General features: G+C 37.0%; 2 protein-coding genes across 5 annotated transcripts; both read left to right on the forward strand.

Moving 5' to 3' along the window:
• The first annotated feature begins 205 nt into the window (after positions 1–205).
• Positions 206–1,423, forward strand: LOC125470289. Its single transcript, XM_048569129.1, has 2 exons — positions 206–972; positions 1,078–1,423. The coding sequence occupies exons 1-2, from the start codon at positions 206–208 to the stop codon at positions 1,421–1,423; spliced, it is 1,113 nt and encodes a 370-aa protein (XP_048425086.1).
• Positions 1,424–14,622: 13,199 nt separating this feature from the next.
• Positions 14,623–21,004, forward strand: LOC103954746 (GABA transporter 1). 4 transcript variants are annotated; one of them, XM_048569284.1, is made up of 7 exons: positions 14,629–14,928; positions 15,917–16,147; positions 18,781–18,878; positions 19,264–19,531; positions 19,644–19,774; positions 20,152–20,385; positions 20,469–21,004. In XM_048569284.1, the coding sequence occupies exons 1-7, from the start codon at positions 14,790–14,792 to the stop codon at positions 20,847–20,849; spliced, it is 1,482 nt and encodes a 493-aa protein (XP_048425241.1). In that variant the 5' UTR covers positions 14,629–14,789; the 3' UTR covers positions 20,850–21,004. The 4 variants fall into 4 exon arrangements, with proteins under 4 accessions (XP_048425243.1, XP_048425241.1, XP_018504804.2 ...); XM_018649288.2 differs by having other exon boundaries at positions 14,633–14,928; positions 19,264–19,450; XM_048569286.1 differs by lacking the exon at positions 15,917–16,147 and having other exon boundaries at positions 14,623–14,928.
• The last annotated feature ends 374 nt before the right edge of the window (positions 21,005–21,378 follow it).

The raw sequence follows: 21,378 nt of genomic DNA on the forward strand, positions 1-21,378 counted from the left end.
CAACTTCTACAGAGAAGAAGAACTTTCTCATTCCTCAATCCTTTTTCTTATTGTTATCCTGCATTACTTAGTGAAAATACTTCACACTTACATGGCCTCAGAGCCAGGTTGGATCAACTGAGTCTGGGTGTGAATCTGTGAGGTCACTGAGCTAAATTGAAGCTCGGTGAAGGTCGCCGGAGTTTCATTATCATTCAGGCCAATGATGTCTGGATCTGGAAGCTCGGAGGTGAGAACTCCCATTTTCTCCGGTAAGAACTACGAGTTCTGGAGAATTAAGATGGTTACGGTTTTCAAATCTCTTGGGTTATGGAATCTGGTAGAAAAGGGGATTACATCCCCTGATTCGAAGAAGAAGAAGAAGGAAACTGAAGAGTCATCGGCATATATAGTCGATGAAGAAATGAATGTTGTGTTCATGATGGATGCAAAGGCTCTAGGAATCATACAAATTGCAGTCTTTGACCACATCTTCCCTCAGATTGCCAATGCTGATTCAGATCTATTGTATGGGGAATATCACGGTGGTGGTCAGGTTATATCAATAAAACTTCAAAATCTTAGACGACAATTTGAATATGCTAGGATGCGAGATGATGAATCTCTATCTGGTTATCTTACAAGGCTGAATGAATTGATTAATCGGATGAAAACATTCGGTGAATCTCTTTCTAATGAAAGACTTGTGCAAAAGGTTCTGATTAGTCTAAGTCAACCATATGATCCTATCTGTTTGGTTATAGAAAATACAAAATGTTTGGAGACTGTAAAATTGCAGAAGGTAATTGCAATCTTAAAGAGCCAAGAACAACAGTTTGATTTGCATATTATTGATACTACTGGGAAAGCATTTACATCTCTCTCAGTGAGTCCAAATGGACAAAATAGAAGTGGAGCTCAATCTGATCCATCTCAGTTCCAGAAGAATTGGAATTCTAAGGGCAAGAAATGGAAGTCAAAACCTAAGTTCCAGTAGAAATTTCATGCTAGTCCTGCACAAAATGCACAGTTAATGGGTCAAGCAGTCACAAAACCACAGTGCAGGGTATGCTCTAAATTCCACTTTAGTGAGTGTAGGTATAAGGGAAAACCTAAATGTTATAACTATGAAAGGTTTGGACACTGGGCTCGAGAGTGTATTGCAGGAAAATCAGTTCAAAAGGCAAATAATGCTAATCAAATAGAGGTGACAAGAAACTTGTTCTATGCAAATAACACTATCTCTGAATCAGTTGTCAATGGTGAATGGTATGTTGACAGTGGTTGCAACAACCACATGACTGGAAATGAGAAATTGTTGGTTGATATAAGGACAAATGTAGTAGGCAAAGTACAAATGCCAACTGGTGAGCTTATGAATGTAGCTGGAATGGGGACTCTAGTAATTGAAGGAGAACTTACTGAGTGTGGGACAGATGGATAAGCATGGGTATTATTTGCTGTTTGGTGGTAAAATATGCAGTATTTTTTATGGTCTTTTACTGGAATGCCTTGTAATTAAAGTAGAAATGAAAAGGAATAGATGCTATCCTTTAGCATTCCTGCCTGATGATCATATAGCTCTGAAAACAAGCTTGTCTCAATCTACTTGGACCTGGCACAAAAAGTTAGGCCATCTGCATCTAAGAAGATTAAAACAACTCAAAGAGAAGGAAATGGTGCATGAACTTCCATATTTAGAAGAAGTTGATGAAGTGTGTGAAGGTTGTCAGCTTGGAAAGTAACATAGAGAGTGGTTCCCAAAGAATCAGGCATGGAGAGCAAGTAACCCACTAGAGTTGATTCATGTGGATCTATGTGGACCAATGCAAAATGAGTGCATAGCTGGAAACAAGTATTTTATGCTTCTTGTAGATGACTACACAAGAATGATGTGGGTTTATTTTCTCAGATACAAGTCAGATGCATTGAATTGTTTTAGAAAATTCAAATCTATGGTAGAGCTACAAAGTGGTTTTAAAGTAAAATGTCTAAGAAGTGACAGAGGGGGTGAATTCACATCTTATGAGTTTAACAAGTTGTGTGAAGATGAAGGTATTCAAAGAACTCTCTATGGCTTATACTCCACAACAGAATAGAGTTGTAGAGAGAAAGAACAAAACTGCAATTGAAATGGCAAAAGCCATGCTTCATAATAAAGGATTACCTTACTATGTGTGGGCAGAATCTGTACACACAGTTGTCTACATACTGAATAGGTGTCCTACAAAAGCTCTCAGAGATATAACTCCATTTAAAGCATTCAGTGGTCGAAAACCAGGGATTGCACATCTTAGAATCTTTGGTTGTTTGTGCTATGTACACATATCAAGTGAGTTAAGACAGAAACTAGATGCAATGAGTGTCGAGGGCATATTTGTAGGTTATGCCACTTGTGAAAAGGGGTACAGAGTGTATGATCCTATTACTAAGAAACTTATACTCTCGAGAGATATGTTTGATGAAAATGTAGCCTGGGAGTAGAAGAAGATCTCTGAGAATTATGTAACTATGCTTAATCATGATGAGCTACTTCATATGCCTAAGGGTGCATCACTTGAAACAACTCCTGAAGGTCAGAACTATGTCCAAACACCAAGCTTATTATCTTCTCATAAATCAGCAAGTGAGGTGAGTAGCAGTATGAGAAAATCTCAAGCTTTTGATCACACTCCATTGAGGTGGAGGAACCTGGATGATGTTCTAGCTCAATGAAATCTCTGCATTGTGGAACATGAAAAGTTTGATGAGGCAGCTAAGGATGAATCATAGATGATAGCTATGAAAGATGAACTGTAAATGATTGAAAAGAATGCAACATGGAAGCTAGTGGACAGACCCACTGATAAACCTATAATTGGGGTTAAGTGGGTGTTCAAAACCAAGCTTAATCTTGATGGATCAGTGCAGAAAAATAAAGCAAGGCTAGTAGCCAAGGGATATGCTCAGAAACCAGGTGTTGACTATAATGAGACCTTTGCACCTGTGGCTGGACTTGATACAATTCAATCATTAGTTGCATTAGCAGCACAGAAAAGTTGGAAACTATATCAACTTGATGTCAAGTCTGCTTTTTTGAATGGAGTACTCGAAGAAGAGGTTTATGTAGAACAGCCAGATGGTTTTGTGGTCAAGGGGAGTGAAGACAAAGTGTACAAGCTTCATAAAGTTTTGTATAGCTTAAAACAGGCACCAAGGGCCTGGTATAGTGAAATTTACTTTTATTTCACTTAATGTAGATTTGAGAAGAGTCAAAGTGAGGCCACTCTATACACTAAAACTAGAGGTGAAGCAGAAATCTTAATTGTGTCTCTATATGTAGATGATATTGTGTACACGGGTAATAGTCAACAAATGTTGGAAGAATTCAAGAGTGATATGATGACAAAGTATGAAATGACAGATTTGGGGCTCTTGCATCATTTTCTGGGAATGGGAGTCATCCAAACACACCACATACAAGCTTTTTTCTTCATCAAAGAAAGTATGCTATATCTTTGTTGGACAAATTTGGCTTCAGTGAGTGTAAATCTGTTGCTACACCTTTGGTTACCACTGAGAAGCTTAGCAAAGATGATGGCAGTGGTGAAGCAAATGAAGAACAATATAGGAAAATTGTGGGAAGCCTATTGTATCTCACAGCTACAAGACCCGATGTGATGTATGCAGCTAGTTTACTTGCAAGGTTCATGCACTGCCCTACCAACAAACATTATAGTACTACCAAAAGGGTTCTCAGGTATATCAAAGGAACACTTGACTATAGCTTGGAGTATGTGAAGGGAAGAAATGCAATTCTAATCGGTTACTGTGATAGTGACTAGGGTGGTTCAGTGGATGACAGTAAAAGCACCACAGGGTATGCTTTCTCCTTTGGTAGTGGAATTTTCTCTTGGGCTTCAATCAAACAGAATTGTGTAGCTCTCTCTACTGCTAAAGCAGGGTATATTAATGCATCAGAGGCAACTGCATAAGCAATTTGGCTCAGATTTGTGTTAGAGGACTTTGGTGAATTTCAAACTGAGGTTACTCCACTTCAGTGTGACAATACTGCTGCAATTGCTATCACAAAGAATCTTGTGTTTCACCAGAAAACTAAGCACATTGATCGAATATATCATTTCATCAAGGATGCTTTACAAGAAGGGATCATTGATCTTGTATATTGTCCTACAAATGAGCAACTAGCAAATATCTTCACAAAGTCATTGGCTAAGGATCGGTTCTGCTATCTCAGGGATAAACTTGGAGTGAAATCAGCTCAAAACTTAAAGGGGAGTGTAGAATTGTAAGTAATGAGCTGATGAGTGAATAAGAAGTCCTTTAATGTTAATTGTGTATGCACTTAGTCTTCAAAATTACAAGTGTAAGGCTCAAATGTGTAACGCTAAATTAGCCATGTGTAGCGATCCTAAAAGTTAGGTATATGTGTGTCTGAGATCAAATGTGTTGTTTTTGGATCTAGCTAAGGCAAAATGATTGTAAAAAGAGTGCATGTATGCGTGCTCATTTAAAGTAGTAGAAAATATATTTTCTCTCGGCAACTTTTGCAGAGAAAAAGAACTTTCGCATTCCTCAATCCTTTTTCTTATTGTTATCCTGCATAACTTAGTAAAAATACTTCACACTTACAAGACAATCTGCAATATAACAAATGGTTGAAATCAACACAATATAATGCGTCTATGTATGATGTTGTGCCATCTTTGCAAAAGTAGGTGCGAAAGAATCTCTACTGTAGAAATATCCATGATTTAATTTCAAATGTCTCAAGATATAAAATTGCAGTAGAAATTTGATCTCATGTCTGTTTCCTATCATAAAATCTTAAGCTATCGTCATGCAACAAGAAGTTCAAAATACCAACCCCTAAGCCAAAGCGCAAAATCCATAACAAGTTACAACATAAAAACAACGACGATAACAAGTCCAAGGTCTCATTTAACGGCATATCAAACGCTAATAGAAATCTTGCACTGTGGGCTTGCAAACTAAATAACACATTTCTTCAGGTCAAAAACTCAGAATAGATTTGAACAAGTTTGAAATAAAAGATATCAGTATACCCTTGTCAGTGACTTTGTATGTGTGTGCGCGTATGTGAGAGAGAGAGACAGAAATAGAGCTACCCCTATGTCTAAGGAACAAAAGGGATGATGCCAATAGATGTTCCTGGACCCAGTATTGACTGCGGGACAGTCTGACCAAAACCTGGTAGTGAAGCAGGATTGAATTTCAGATTAAAACCTGGTGAAGAAGCAGGGTTAACATTCTGGCCAAAATACGGTGGAGAAGCAGGGTTAACATTCTGACCAAACTCGGTAGAGAATAAGATTGATGTTGTTTGCACCAATGAGATGACCTGATCCACTATTGGCCGGAGTTTCCAAGAGAGCAGATGCAGGTGAAGGTCATATCTCATCGTTCTTTGCCTTTGGAGGAATCATTATCAAGGGCGTAGCCCTTGTAATGCCTGCATTTCCACTTTGCACAACATCAAATTGTATACCTACGTTGTGCCAGTTGTGATAATTTTGGCGGTGCAATAGTGGAAAATAGGCCTTTTTTTTCAATTTTCCAATTCTTTCCCGTGCACCTCCAAATCTTGAACCCCAAAGCTTTCTTCCTATAGACCTCCAACTCTTTCTTTCTTCCCTCTCGCTCATCTTCCCCTCTCTCTTTCCCGTGAACCCCAAATCTTGAACCCAGACCACCACGTGAATCTCTCATTCTCATTCTAAACAACGGGCCACCACGCTCTCGAAGCCACTGTGAATCAAGTACCAAAATCAAGGTAAGGCTTTTTTATTTTCGATGGGTTTCTGTTATTTAGGGTTTGAGCTCAAATTGCATGTTGATTTCTAAGTACTTTTCCGAAATCTCCAGATAAAATTGGATGTTGGTTTTGGTTTAAGGTGAAATTGCTTTTTTCGTGATGTGATTCGAGTTAATTGTCTGAAGTGTTTGCAATTTTGTTGATCTGTATGTGTGTTTTGTGTATGAACATGGAGGAAAATGCTAACAATTTTTGGGCACTGTTCAATTATTTCTGGGCATCCATCTTCGATAACATCATCCCTTTTGTTTGTTTGGGACCATGACATTAACGCCCTCATTCGTCCACCCTCAGTGTTTTGTAGTTGCATGAGTTAAGCTCCTTGGACTGGTATCAATTTGTTTTCAGGTACAAGAAAAACTTGACAAGATTGGCATATGAACTACATTTTGAATGTGCATGCTGGGTAGGGACTTGTAGAATTTATGATTAACGATTGTGATTTGATTACGATGAGAATATTGAGTAAAATAATTTCATTGTCGATTTTAGTAACTAAAGTAGTTAAGAGTATTTATTCTCGATTTTAATGTCCTATTCGATTATTTTCACTCTACGACATAGCTAGGATGATACCCGTTTTTTCTTCACTATTTTTGTAGGTTCACAGCGAACTTAAACTCTAGTGATTAAGAACAATTATTTCTGCATTTGAGACTTTAGGTCTGATTATGTCTTTCCATTGTCGCTTGTGTAGAAAAAGATACTCAACACCTAAACTTATAGTGATGGGATGGTTGGGATGATAGTATGTATTGAAGGTGGGGGTTTCTAGCTTGGACCCTCAACAAATTACAAAGAAAGAAACTCTCCCTATAGATCTGCCATTAGCATCTTCTTGATAATTTACAGATTCCTTTTAGTTAAAAACTAATAATTTCTTAATAAGACATAAGTCTGTTAAGAATATTGGTTTTTGTCAAGTTGATAAGTAGTATATAACTACTTATGTTGTTGTCTATCACAATCCTAGAGCAAATGACGGAGTAACAAACTGGGAAATGAGTGAGAGTGTAAACTAACTGAGTGAGTAGGGCACAGTTCTTAAATAAGATTACACCAACTTTTCTCTGGTAGGTGAGGTCTATGAAAAAATAATTGCATATTTTTTGTAATTGCTTCGTTGAATACAAGGTCAGTGCTTGGAAATGAAAATGCCAAAGCAAATTAAAGAAGAAACTTAAACAAGATTAATGATTGACAGCTCAATGGAGCATTTTAGTTACTTCATAGTAAAACCTGGTAGGAAATGTGGATAAATCGCCCCGGGAAGACCCGAAGTTTTCTGCAATTGTTTGGCTTAAAGAGAATTTCATGAATTTGAATATTAAAATAAAAGTTGTTTCCTAGGAATGATGATTTATGGTTTTTAGTATGGTATTAGCATTTGTTGTTTGGACACAGGTACTGTTTTTGTGTGTTAGGTAGTGTATAATAACTTGAACAAGAAGTATGGGTCTGGCGGCAGTGGTTAATGATGCTATGTTGAAAAAATCATTAGTTATTGTGTAAGCACCAACTCTAGTTGAAGAATTTGGATAAAGGAAGTGCTTTTATGTTTCCAAATGTTTGTATGGATCTGTTATTAGAAAGTCATAGTTACAGGGGTGAAGAATTTTGAGTAATATGTGCTTGTTATCTGGTTGACCTCTGAATGGAAGTCCTTTTACGTTTTTAAACATCTCTTTGTTGAGAAAAAAAAAACTATTAAGTGTAGACGGATATCACTGTAGTTATTATTGGAACGTAGATTTCTAAAGGATAAACTAGAAGAGTATGATCTTTTGGGAAACGACCAATGCTTTGATAAGTACTAATTTTCTTTTCCTGTAAAATTTGATCTGCCCACTATTGGCATTGACTAAGTAGAGGTACTAACTTTGATTGGCTTTGTTTGCAAGGGAGTATGGATTTGGTTATTTGTTTTCTTTAGTCGTTTTGATTACTAATTGTTGTGATTAAACACGGCAGAGGTCAATGCATTGAAGGAGGAAGTGACAACCTTAAAGGGCCAAGTTGCGATCCAAGAAGAGCAGATGAGGGCCTAGCTAAGGGCCCAGGGCAAAGAGATAAGGACCTATGCCGGGACAGTGAGAGACCTTGTAAAAGCCATACAGATGTCTAACCTCCAAATCTCGCTACCAGCACCTCATCTTGTTTCACTTTCGACCTAAGAGCGACCTTGCCCTGCCAATACCCAGTAGCCTGATGTATTAAACCTAGTTCACTTGTAGTTTTTTCATTTTTTTTTTTTGGACATCTTGTATATACACTTTCATATATTTTATAATTAAATACTTTTGCTTGGTTAATTAATTATTCTTTAGAATTTAATCACTGTTGTAAATCGACCGTGTGTTCAGCGGAATAAATAAAATAAGACAAAAAATTTACGAGGTTCCTCTATAGTCAATGTGACTGGAGTACATCCTCGGAGCAACAGTGGTGCTTTCATTATAATTTAGAATAATAGGAATACAAAATAACTCTCTCTATTATTTCCTCTCATCTTCCTCTTTTCTCTCTCTTCCTCTATCGTGAACTTGTCTCTTTAATGTTGTGTGGAGTTTGTATTTATATAGAAAATAGGAGTCGTATGAGGCAAGCTTCGGCAAACAGTGGAAGGGCCCATTATTTAATTCTTTGAGTGGACATCCATTGTTCTACAACACTTCCCCTTGGATGGCCACAAGTCTTCGATTGACTCATTAAAATCTTAATTTGTTTTTGGATACTTCTCCTGATGAGTATCTCCCCTTGATTTCAAATCATTTAGGCTGATAGTTGATCATTGTGCTTCAATCTCTTAGCAAGAAGAGTTCCCGAAATAGGTGTTTTACTTGTTACTTTCCACATACTTGTTCTTGAATTGGCTGGAGGGTCTTCTGCTAGACTTCCTCCAAAGGTCTGAATTTACCCCTTTTATCTGGAGCTGAATTTGATTCAAGGGTGATGGACACTTGATCTTGAATCAGACTTGTGATTTCTTCAAGGGCCTTGGGACTTGTTCTTAAATGAAATGGGACCACGAGTGGCTTCATATGACAAGTGATCTTCGGCTCTGTCAGGGATGAATCGGCACGTGCTTTGTTGTGCTTGTCTCCACATGCTTCAATGTATCATTTTCACTTGCCTTATCTGTTCCCCTTGCAGAAGTGGTATTTTCTCTATGCAGGTATGACATATTCTCTTGCAGTATTTGTCCCCTGATGTAGGAGTGGAATGCAACCCTTGCATTTGAATGGTCCTTCAGAACATCACTTCTCAGCGACTCATCATGCTTGGTAGCTTCAGTGTAAATAGCCAACATCATATCAACAGTTGAAAATGGGTACTCGAGAACAATGCAAGGTAATCAACCGGGCAAAGGTTCCGGGTAATCAGTTCCAGATCGGGAGCTTGATTCCATGTGGCGACTAATTGCTCTCTTTCTCCTTATCCTGCAGGTGAGAACAAGGACAAAGGAAATGGCAGGGAGATTGCATGATATGAGATACTCCTGCTCTCATCCCTGATGATACGAGCTACTCTTGCTATGGTGTGACTTGTTTGAAGAGGTATTCCTGGAGAGGAAGAAAGCTGAGTATTTCGAGATGCTTTGTTGAAGATGCATTCTCAAAGATGAGGAAAAGTTAGGTATTCTTGCAGGTCTACCTTGTTATGAAGAACGAACGTATATAAAAATTTCCCAATATCAAGTAGTAATGTTATGCCTTTACTCTTGTCAGCAACTGTGATGTAATTAGAATAGTAAGATTTACGTGTTTTCAACTTTATCAAAAATCTTTGACAAAGTTGCATGTGATATCTGAAAAGCTAAGATTGTGTCTGAGAAATGTTGATGAATTTGATCTAGGAAATCCGGCTTTTGAAATTCAGAGAGCGGTGCCATTTCGATCTCCGAACAAGTGGCTCTGTTGCCTCTTCTTTTTATAGAGGCATCAATGGTGCTCAAAATGTATGCTCGAAAAACTGTTGCATGTAGAATTTTCCCCTTCTTGCACTTTTGACATTTTATCTGACCTCATTTTTCCTTCAACATTTCTAAAAATGGCTTGCCCATCTAACCTTTGTTTAGATTTGAGTCTTGAGAGGGATATCGACGAGTTGTGTCAGGATAATATATGGCGCCTGTTCTTCTCATCTTTTAATGGCCTCTTACAATTGGAGACTCTGTGATGAGGAATAACATAACCGCTACAGTGGTAGCTAGGAATCTTCTCACTCCAAAGGATAATAGAATCCTTTCAAAACGGTCTAATGAATTGGCCGTTCAAGACTCCTTAGCTCTCAGTGTTTAGTGTGCTGCCTCTGTTTCCAATATAGGCCAACGCCTACTTGCTCGAACTCGCCAAGTTGAATCATTGATAGTTGAGGTGTCAAGTCTTAAACAAGATATCAGAGGGCTCAAGCACGAGAATAGAGTGTTACACATGCTTACAAATAATTAGTCAACAAGCATGAAAAGAAAGCTTGACCAGTTGCTAGAATCCGAAAATAGGACTCAAAGTGACAATTAGAGGTTCGAGGCTTTATTCCAATGGCACCTATTGCCTTTGTCATCTGGAGTTTTACCAAGTATAGAGGCTCCAAATAATCAACCTCCGGCGCCTCCCATTTTTGGGTACTTTCGAGTACTAACGCGTCACATGAGCAACTTTTGTGAAGGCTCCATCCTGTTTGTTTTAACTTATGTGCATGTACATGTCTGTAATTTCTCTGAGATATCAATCGATAAGCTTTATTTCATTCAATGTATTGTGCTAAATACAATAAAGCATATACTTCACTAAGATGTGGTACTTCTGGACCAAATATTAATTTATCTTTACCCTATTGAAGATAAATGATCATTCTTAGTATCTAAATCATTTATGTAGTCAACTCATAATCTTCAATCCATAAGATTCCTTAATATCATAAACATCATGGATAATACTCGTGTTGGCATATTGTTCAATCTGCAGTTCGAGACAATATTCCTTTCAACACTTTATAATCTTTCTAGACTCTTCAGGAGTCCTAATCTAATGTTATCGACTCTTGCAAGAGATTTTAGTATGTTGCAACAATATCATAGTGATAGTACTCACTAAGGCAATTTATACCATCCATTGGTATTGAGTACATATTTTATGTTTTACCTTTTCAGGGCTTTCTTCAAGCAATATGAATCCTTCAGGGATTTTCTACAGTTCATGACACATTTTTCTGTGGAATTTATATAGAGCAATTTGCTTCCATGTATTCTTAAGGGATTTACTAATGGAGACATCATGTGGGCGGCGTACAACCCTTCGTATATAATTCTCCATTCATATGAACTCCTTTACAACCTTGTGCCATATCATGTGAGAGTATTTCACGGTATTACAAATGCCCATATGTAACCTTCTAGGTTCAACATCTTTCGGCTATTTGTATTGTATTCAAGTATATAAGTTTAATTTTCCACATTCTTACAAAATTGTAATGGAATTGCCTTTCTCCATTTTGGCCAATAATTTTGTTTACGGAAAAAGAACAGGACTCAATGTCAACAGAGCTCATTGAAGAATTTAGTAGCTACGTCTAAAAACCAACATTACCATTGGTTATCATCAGTCTGTGATCCCATATTCTCATGTGCATGCGCATATGCATGCATAAAAGCTTTTCATTTCTTTGGATATCCATTGCCTCTTCAAGGGCATTACACTATTTCTTCTAGGATAGTCATAATTTAGAGAATGCGGATCATAACCTCTCCTTGAGTGTTATAGAGCTTGGATTGTAAGCTCCACTTCCAGGAGTTGAGTCATTGGAACATATATTTCTACCATGCTTCATGCATGAGACACCAACATTCCCATGTCTGCGGATTGTCCTTTCTGCGGCGTGTATCCATGCGGCGACTATCATGCTTCTAGCATGCAACAGTTATTATGCTTCGGGAATGCAATAGTTTGATAGTGTCATATTCTTCTTCTTTCGAATGACTGAACCTTTTGAGTCTAAGGGTCTGCCACGCGTTAGGCATGTAACAGATAAATCATTCACTGCCTCATTATATTGTCCAATAAGGACATCAATTCTTGTAGGCACATTTGAAGCAAGTATATGTGATTTCATCACTTTCGTTCCATCATTAAATGGATCTGGCATTTGATTAACACATCATTCAATTATTCTTACTTCATTTTCATATTGATTGCTTCGTGAATCAAAATAAGACAAATTCTCTTCGTTCTTCTGGAACGGTCTTTTCTTATCATTCTTGTGGAATGATATTTTCTCATTGTTCTTCTGGAACGATGTTATTTTCTCCCCTTAATAGTGAGAAAATTGTCTTATGAAAATGATGGTCCGCAAACCACGCAGTAAACATATCCCCAGTCAAGGGTTCAAAATATTGAATGATAGATGATGAATCAAATCCAACATAAATTCCTAGTCTGTGATGATGTCTCATTTTAGTATATTGTGGTAGTGCAATAGGCACATAGATAACACAACCAAAAACTCGTAAATGTGTAATGTTTGGCTTATGCCCAAACATGAGTTGTACTGAAAAGTATTGATGGTTGGCAACAAGTCTCAACCGAATTAATATTGCATCATGTAAAATGACATGTCCCCATGTAGAAACTTGGCAATTTCATTTTCATGAGCAGAGTGCAGGTAATCAATTTCATCCGCTTAATCAATACTTCTGCTAAACCATTTTGAGTATGGATATAAGGAACTTCTGGTGTGGACTGAGACTCTTCTGGCCTTTATTACAATTAAGTTGAGGCACTGCGGCACTTCAAACTTATTGTACTCATTAAGGAACTTCATGTCTTGATTTGAGGATCAAGGGACTTCATGCCCAATCTTTTTGTATGATGGAACTTTGGGTCCAATCATTTTTATATGATGAGGATCAAGAAATTGCAGGTTCTAATCTGACCAAGAAACTTCAGGTCCTGTATATACTCATCGTAACAAAAGATAAGTACAATAAATAAATTAAAGCAATGGGCGGCAATTCCAGCCATAGTAAATAAATTACATTTAAGTAAATAAAGCTTGTGACAAGGGCTTTAATTCAGCACCATTCACATAAATCAAACTTAAAGCAATAGGCGGTAAAACCGTCAATGATAAATAAATTGCTTTAAAGTAAATAGAACTTGTGAAAGGGTTTTAAACCAACACCAATTCACATAAATAACAAGAAGTATCAAACCTCCTTTTATTTATTATTTTTCTTTCTTTTGTCAACACTTATTCAAACCTTTTTATTATTACTTTTCTTATTTCTACAGCATGGTGCCATGCACCAACAGAAACCTCTATTTGTTTTATTTATTTATTTATTTATTATTTTGACCAAATGGTGCCATGGACCATTCAAATCCCTTTATATTTTATTATTAGTATTTTTCTTAGGGTGCAATCAACACCACACATTTCCAAACCATTTTTTTTCACATGTGCCTTACCATTCCATCAATCCCCCTTTTCTATTATTTTTCTTCATTCTCTATCAGTCTCGAAACACAGGGCCAATTAGGTTGTTATGGAGGCTGCCCAAATTCAATTCAATCCAAAAGGCTACCAGAGACTGGCGTTGTTCTTGCATGACCTAGGGAACATGGCATCGCGAAGCAAGAACCTCCATACAGAGACATAGAGGACAGCGGGGTTGATGGCGACACTAGAAAGGGAGGCCTGTGTGGAGTTAGTCCTGCCATCACCATCTCAGACAACTGAGGATTCATGGGAGTCCTCAAGATCCGTTGAAAACAGCGCGATCTAGGTTTCTAAGTTTGATGAGATTCTTTTAGATCTCTAGAAACCAATTATCAAATACGAGTTTTCTCATCTCGTTACGACTATAGGTCGTAAAATTTCAATTCTCACCGAAATTCGGTGGAACGCTTCTAGCGCGGTGGGAGAGACAGAAAATGGACATACCTTTTATTCTGTGAGATTTTAGCTGACACCTGATTTATGGCGTTGTGCTTTGCATTGACATGAGAGCTTCTCATGCTGATAACGTGTTGTAAATCAATGGTGTGTGCAGTGGAACAAATAAAACAAGACATAAAATTTATGAGGTTCCTCTACAGTCAGTGTGACTAGAGTACGTCCTCGGAGCAGCAGTGGTGCTTTCATTATAATTTAGAATTATAGGAATACAAAATAACTCTCTCTATTATTTCCTCTCCTTTTCCTCTTTTCTCTCTCTTCCTCTGTCGTGAACTTGTCTCTTTGATGTTGTGTGGAGTTTGTATTTATATAGAAAATAGGAGTCGTATGAGGCAAGTTTCGATAAACAGTGGAAGGGCTCATTATTTAATTATTTGAGTGGACATCCACTATTCTACAACAATTACAATATTTATCAAAAATTAAAAAAAATATATATTTTTGACCAAAAAAAAAAAGAAAGGGTTTTCACGACCCATGCCTACATCGCTCAAAGCCACTAAGGCACTTTGCGCCACGTAGGTCCCGCGTCGCGCAAAGTGACTTTGCACGGCCCATGTTACTTCTTCGTCACGCACACCCTACTGTTACTGTCCTTGGCGCGACGGTTAGCACTCGACGAAGGTTGCATCACACAAACCCTTAGGCAACGATTTTTGACTTTGCACGACGAAGGTCCCTAGGTCACGCAAGGTGTTTTTTCTACAATTAGCTCGCAAGAAGGGTTTGACTGTTATGTAGAGACGTAGCCACGTTGACAACACTACAGACCTTTTATATCACATGTTTTTTTTTTTCTCTTCATTATATTAGAAAGAAAAACAATAATATATAGTGACGAGACGACGGAAGAAAGTTGCGTATCATCGAAGGGACTGCTTTGACTGTATGCGCTACGCATGTCGGCTATATATTATGTACACACGCTGATATATAACCCCAAGTCTCTTCAAGATCTGATCCCATCCCACTTCTTTTGTTGCTCTTGGTTTTGTTTTCTGTTTTTCGGCAGAGAGAGATGGGGACGCTGCCACCAACATCGGTAGCAGTAGATGATGATCGAGTAGATGATGCAAAAGTTGGCCGCGAAGAAGCTGATCATGATCACGAACAAAAGCAACTCGATGCCGGTGCTCGTTTTGTTCTCAAATCCAAAGGTACGCATATAAACTACTTTGTTAAGTCTTCATATCATATTATAAGATACAAAATATTATGGTTGTTGAATTTCATATTAGGAAGAGAAACTATTGTCTAATGATTTAAATGATTATGAGCCTCCTTTTTTTATTTACGTGTTGAGTTGAACAATTCGTATACGTAATCTTATGTTGTTCAATATATATAATGCTGTACACATATTAAGTTCAAATAATATCATGTATAAAGATGCGTGTAGAAAATATAAATCTTCGACCTAAAAAAAAAAAAAAAACCTTGTCTAAATAATTTCAGCTCTCTCAACTATAACTGGTAATTCGATTTAAAAAAATTAGATTTAGAATGGAAGCTCATTTTCTGTTTGTTTATCATTATTGTGATGATCTCTTCCACCGTGGTCATTATCATCTTCATCACGTTGATTGATGGCTTTGATTTTTTTTTTTCTTCACCTTTTTGTTCTCTCTCTCTCTCTCTCTCTCTCTCTCTCTCTCTCATAATTCATATGGCTCAAAATTCTGGTTGTTATTGTTTCTCACACCACTGTACATGTTGAGTTGTTGACCATACGTACCACTTAATTTGCGTTGTGTAAACATATGTGCTTGAGTTTAACATCTTGTTTTATAAGATTTTTAGCCGTTTAGATTTTTATTTATGTTAGGGATACCATATATATTGGTGCAACTGCTAACAACAAAACAACAACAAAAAAGGGTAACAATCGCAAAGTAAGTGTGATTGTTTCAGGCGTACTTATTGCTAAAAGTGTTAATACTTTTGTTACTGTTATCATGCTTTTAGCAATAACTAATCTAGAAATAGTCTCGCTTGCTCCATGTCTATTTGTAGTCTTTTTATTTGTGTTGAAATTTTCTAGTATCATTTTTCATAAATAGCTTCAAATAATATTGTTATATAAAATGGGGGAAAGAAGTAAAAAGAAAAGACAGAATATTTGAATTAGTAATATTGTTAATGTAGGATCATGGGTGCACTGCGGTTATCACTTGACAACATCGATTGTTGCTCCGTCACTCCTGAGTTTGCCGTACGCTTTCACCTTCCTCGGATGGGCGGCCGGAATTTTGTGTTTAGTCATCGGAGCATTAGTTACTTTCTATTCGTACAATTTAATCTCTTTGGTTCTTGAACACTATGCTCAATTGGGTCATCGCCATCTCCGATTTAGAGACATGGCTCATGATATTTTAGGTATGTACCAAATTGAAGACCCTTTTTTGGCCTCTCATTTCTTAATTATGTGCATCTGTCGTAATAAGTTTTTTTATGTTATTACTAGCAATCATACTATCTAGGACAATCCACTACTTACCTTTTTGTAGAGTTAAAAAGTGTTGTTATATTTATAAGTTTACTTGACATGTAGATACAATGTTGCAAAAGTCTTAAGGTCAACATTTACAGTTTAGGGTTCTGTTTGGGCCTGAAATACCAGTAAGCTTAAGTGAGATTGTGGGAAGATTAAGCTTAAGTGAGGCTCAATAGAGTCCTTAGTGAATTAAAACTGCCAAGGATAAGGATGGGCTCATATGAGGTGCAAATTATTCTAAAATTCATAATTCATTCTTGATCAGATAGTGATGAATTAAGTGCACAAAGGGGTTAGGTTCAGAATCCTGGTTCAAATCAAAGATGTCAGGACTGGATAAAGATGAGTTTTGACTAAGGAAGTGATTATAGTGATAAAGAGAGAATATTCAAGTAAACATAATCCTATATGGACTCTACCTTGGCGACTTATTTATCATGAAGTTCATCTCTATAAATAGAAAAGGTTCTACAACATGAAAGCCTTCAACTCAACAAACAACTCAAACACTCTAGGTGAAACCCTTCTCACATCCTAAGAGAAATACTAACAATCTTAACCCTCCTGTCAACACATCTTCAATTTGAATAAGTAAACAACAATGGAGTAGTATGCTCAAACAGCGTAGGAACACAGTTTGGACAAGTGAATAGCACCGCTTCTAAGTTGGTTAGTTATCTATCCAAGTCTTGGTAGGTGAAGAATTCTTAATTATTTTGCCCGAAGAGGTCTTTTCACTAACTTCCCAGCAAAGTGAAGTGTTTTAGTACCTTTGCCCTTAAAACCTAGGGCGCACCTGTACTTTCACGAGTAAAGTTGAGTCAGCCAAACCTGGTGCAGTAGATCCTAAACTTTGCAGATAATTAGGCACCCTTGTCTTTAATTTCTAGAACCCAAGGCCGAGACGTATTCCTTCCTCCGTCGTAGTTGCTCAAGTGCAGAAGTCGCATCGCATCCAATACCACCACCACCACACCTATTCTACTTGTTTGACCGAACTTGGTCTCAAGTTGGCACGCCCACATTTACCAGAAGAACACAGTTAACTCATAGTTACTCATAATTTTTAAAGTTATTCAAAGTTTAAATTTTAATAAGGGAACTTTAACGAAAACCTCTGGGTACTGTTTACTTTAACGAAAAACCACATTTTTACACTATAAAGTCAATTCTGGTACTATTTACTTTACCTTTTATTTTGTTCTTATCGTTAAAACTCAAAGTTTTCAAACCATTTTCATTAGTTTTCCTTTTTAATAATACATGTTTACGCAATAAATTGAGCGGTTTCAAGTAGACATATATATGCCACGTAGTCTATCGCCCACCCACATTGCCTACGAGTTTATTATTGCATATCATGGGTGCCCTATCCTACATAAATTTGTACTAATCTTAGCTTCACATGGGTTTTTGACTAGTTGTAGCCCAAGCTAGTGGTCTCTTTCCTCTCACTAGAGGCATATGAATATGATTGATGGGTATTAAATATTGATATCAAAATAAAACATATGATATTAATACATATAGCAACTTTAGTAAGTGGTAGATTATCTTGATAGTTAGGATCTTTTTTCTTCAACTTGTTGCATTCTAGCTTGAACCAATCCCTTTTTTTTCTTAGTGGAGAATAATGTAAAATATTGTTTGTTCTTAAAGAAATATAGAGAGCAATTGTAAGTGTAGAATCTGTAGATGCATCAATGACAATAATGTACACAACCAACACCTGATTTAGTTAACTTGCCAAAGGTAAAGTTGAACCACATCATTATGACAGATCCAATGTGAGGCTTAGTGCATTCTCTCACCACCCCCCCCCCCTTGATGTATCTATTATTGTTTGTCTTAAAATAAAAAATAAAAAAAAAAAGGTGCAAGAAAAGGGGTTTTTACACTCTCTTTTTTATTTATAGTCATTAGATTAAACAAGTCAAATGAAATCCAAGGCTATACATAAATATTTTATAGAGGCTCTATTTATTTAACGTGTATTAGAGACATTTTCCTCTCCTCATGTGGAATGTGGCTTGTCTGCCATTAACTTTGAAACAGGCCAAATGGCCCTTGTCAATTTTTATTTACCAAAAGAAAATGGGTTTGCCCATATTGAAAAGAAGATTTAGCAAGAAAACATGTTGAATAATATTGATATATTGATGACCAATTAACTTTTGATGAAGTCACACTTCTCTTCTTAATGTCGGAAGATGTGTCAGGGTTGATTGTTTGACATTCATACGTACTGTATCCAAAAACTTAATTTTAGCATGATCAAAAAGTACCGCAATGAATCCATGATCATATTCGTTCCTGTGTTAAGGGGTATGTGATACTCGAAATCCACTATGTTCGATTCTAAAAAATCTCACCTGTAAAAGGTGAAAATAAATATCATTAAACAATAATACAAAGTAATTAGGGTGATCAGTGTTTAAAATGCATACATTCACATATTATAAGTGGAAAAATAAACTTCTGCCAATATGTCATCGTTACAAATCGAATCTCACAGGTCCGAGATGGAGTCGTTATTTTGTCGGACCAATTCAATTCCTAGTATGCTATGGTGCTGTTGTGGCCTTTACTCTTTTGGGAGGACAATGCATGAAGGTAATCCGATTAATTCTTTATCACCTTCTTTATTTCTATTTTTTTTATGTTTTCTATTGTTTGAGCACGTTGATATTATGTACATTAAAGGGAGGCGAATTCGCGATAAGTCACACGATGAGCGAGTCATAATAAATTGCAAACTTGCAAACGACAAGATTTGAATCTAAGATCTTCTACTTACAAGTAGAAAGAGATACCACTAGTGTCTAATAGCAAGTGACATTGCTTTTTTGTTTCTTAACGAAGAAAATTTTCAACGACTCAGTCCCTCACTAGGTAGAAGATTTTTTTTTTTTAAGGCTTCCACTCATATATATTATGATTCTTCTCAGCTGGCAACTTTGTTTTTGTTTGAAAACTTTCATGTTTTATAATTATGCAGGCAGTTTACTTGTTGACCAACCCAAATGGGACTATGAAGCTATACGAGTTTATGATCATATTTGGGTGCTTAATGCTGCTTTTGGCTCAAATCCCATCTTTTCACTCACTCAGGCACATTAACTTGGTGTCTGTCCTTCTTTGCCTAGCATATAGTGCTTGTACCACTGCTGCCTGCATCTACATTGGTAATGTCTTTTGCTACATTGCCAAACAGGACATACAGTCACTAAAATCAAGTTCATTGCCTTATGGGTTATTTGGGCATAGTTAAGTTGACTAAAGAACTATGTTTCCCATAGGTGCTTGAATTCGTATCACTCTTTCCATAATTTAGAATAGATGAAAACTTACACGAATGAATATAATTATTTTTTCCAGGAAGTTCTTCCAAGGGGCCACATAAGAACTATTCCTTGAATGGCAACATTCAAAGTCGAGTTTTTGGGGTCTTTAATGCTAATGCCATCATTGCTACAACATTTGGCAATGGAATCATTCCAGAAATTCAGGTTCAAAATATTCCAATTGTCCTTACTTCCCTCTCATATTCTTAGGAATTAGTACCAAACATGTTTGGAAGTGCTACTTGCAACAAAGTGTTTTTATTAGGTGGTGATTTGTTAGAAGCACATATGTTATTTTATTAAAAACTCGAGTGCTTCTTGCATATTTACCTGAAATCATTTCATAGAAAAGCGTTATCAGATCCTTGTACAAGAAGCACCCAAAGTCCAACAGAAAATCAATTTTTCATATTTCAGCCATTAACAGCCAAAAGTGCTTTTGGAATGATCAAAACTACTCACAAACACACCCTAGTAAGCTCAAACATGTAACTTTATCTTCTGGATTTTCGGAACTATAATTGTAGGATTTTTGGTAATAGGCAACAATAGCACCACCAGTGAAGGGAAAGATGTTCAAGGGACTCTGTGTTTGTTATGCAGTAGTGACGATGACTTTCTTCAGTGTTACCATCTCTGGCTATTGGGCATTTGGCAACCAATCTGAAGGCCTCATCCTTAGCAACTTCTTGGATGATGGCAAACCTTTGGTGCCAAAGTGGATCATCGTCATGATCAACCTTTTCACCATACTCCAACTATCAGCGGTTGGCGTGGTAAGAAATTAATCGAACACCACCACCCAAAATCTCTTCTTCAAACATGGAGCAAAACACTAATCCAGTTGCTTGGTTTGCAGGTTTATCTCCAGCCCACAAACGAAGTTCTTGAGCGAGCATTTGCAGATCCAACTAGCAAAGAGTTCTCTGCTCGCAATGTGATCCCACGAGTAGTATCTCGCTCGATGTCTGTCATCTTAGCAACCATTATAGCAGCAATGCTTCCATTTTTTGGGGACATCAATGCGGTTATTGGGGCTTTTGGTTACATCCCCCTTGACTTCATCTTGCCTGTTGTGCTCTATAACTTAACCTTCAAGCCATCTAAAAGAAGCCCCATTTTCGTGTTAAACACCACTATTGCAGTGGTTTTCTCAATCTTGGGGGTTCTAGCTGCAATTGCTGCTGTAAGACAAATAAGCCTCGATGCCAAAACTTATCGGTTGTTTGCTAATGTATGAACACCATTAAGCGAATATTGCTTGCTTTCGCTCAAGTGGTATAGACAAGCTGGATGAAGTGTAGATCGTAGATTGGATTTCCCTTGTAACTAAAGCATTTGATCGCCGTTCCAGTGTGCATAATGTTATGCATCTGCTATTTGCAGCGATTCTTATTTTTACTTGCAACAGTAGGTGCAAGACAATCTGCAATCTAACAAATGGTTGAAATCAACAATATAATGCGTCCATGTATGATGTTGTGCCATCTTTGCAAAAGTAGGTGCGAAATAATCTCTACTGCAAAAATATCCATGATTTAATTTCGAATGTCTCAAGATATAAGATTGCATTAGAAATTTGATCTCATGTCTGTTTCCTATCATAAAATCTTAAGCTATCCTCATGCAACAAAAAGTTCAAAATACCGACCCCCAAACCAAAGCGCAAAATCCATAATAAGTTGCAACATAAAAACAACGACGATAACAGGTACAAGGTCTCGTTTACGGGCATATCAAAAGCCGATAGAAATCTTGCACTGTGGGCT

Source organism: the organism of the source record quoted next, unplaced genomic scaffold (assembly GCF_019419815.1).
Source record: "Pyrus x bretschneideri cultivar Hongxiangsu unplaced genomic scaffold, Pyrus_bretschneideri_v1 Contig5, whole genome shotgun sequence".
NCBI classification, from domain to species: domain Eukaryota; kingdom Viridiplantae; phylum Streptophyta; class Magnoliopsida; order Rosales; family Rosaceae; genus Pyrus; species Pyrus x bretschneideri.

Excerpts from the sequence above, each read along its gene's own strand:
- LOC125470289 (XM_048569129.1), top strand. The coding sequence starts at position 206 with ATGTCTGGATCTGGAAGCTCGGAGGTGAGAACTCCCATTTTCTCCGGT. Across the intron at positions 973-1,077 it reads AAGTCAAAACCTAAGTTCCA|GTATAAGGGAAAACCTAAAT; the intron begins GTAGAAATTTCA and ends TAGTGAGTGTAG.
- LOC103954746 (XM_048569284.1), top strand. The coding sequence starts at position 14,790 with ATGGGGACGCTGCCACCAACATCGGTAGCAGTAGATGATGATCGAGTA. Across the intron at positions 14,929-15,916 it reads TTTTGTTCTCAAATCCAAAG|GATCATGGGTGCACTGCGGT; the intron begins GTACGCATATAA and ends TTGTTAATGTAG. Across the intron at positions 19,775-20,151 it reads GAATCATTCCAGAAATTCAG|GCAACAATAGCACCACCAGT; the intron begins GTTCAAAATATT and ends TTTTGGTAATAG.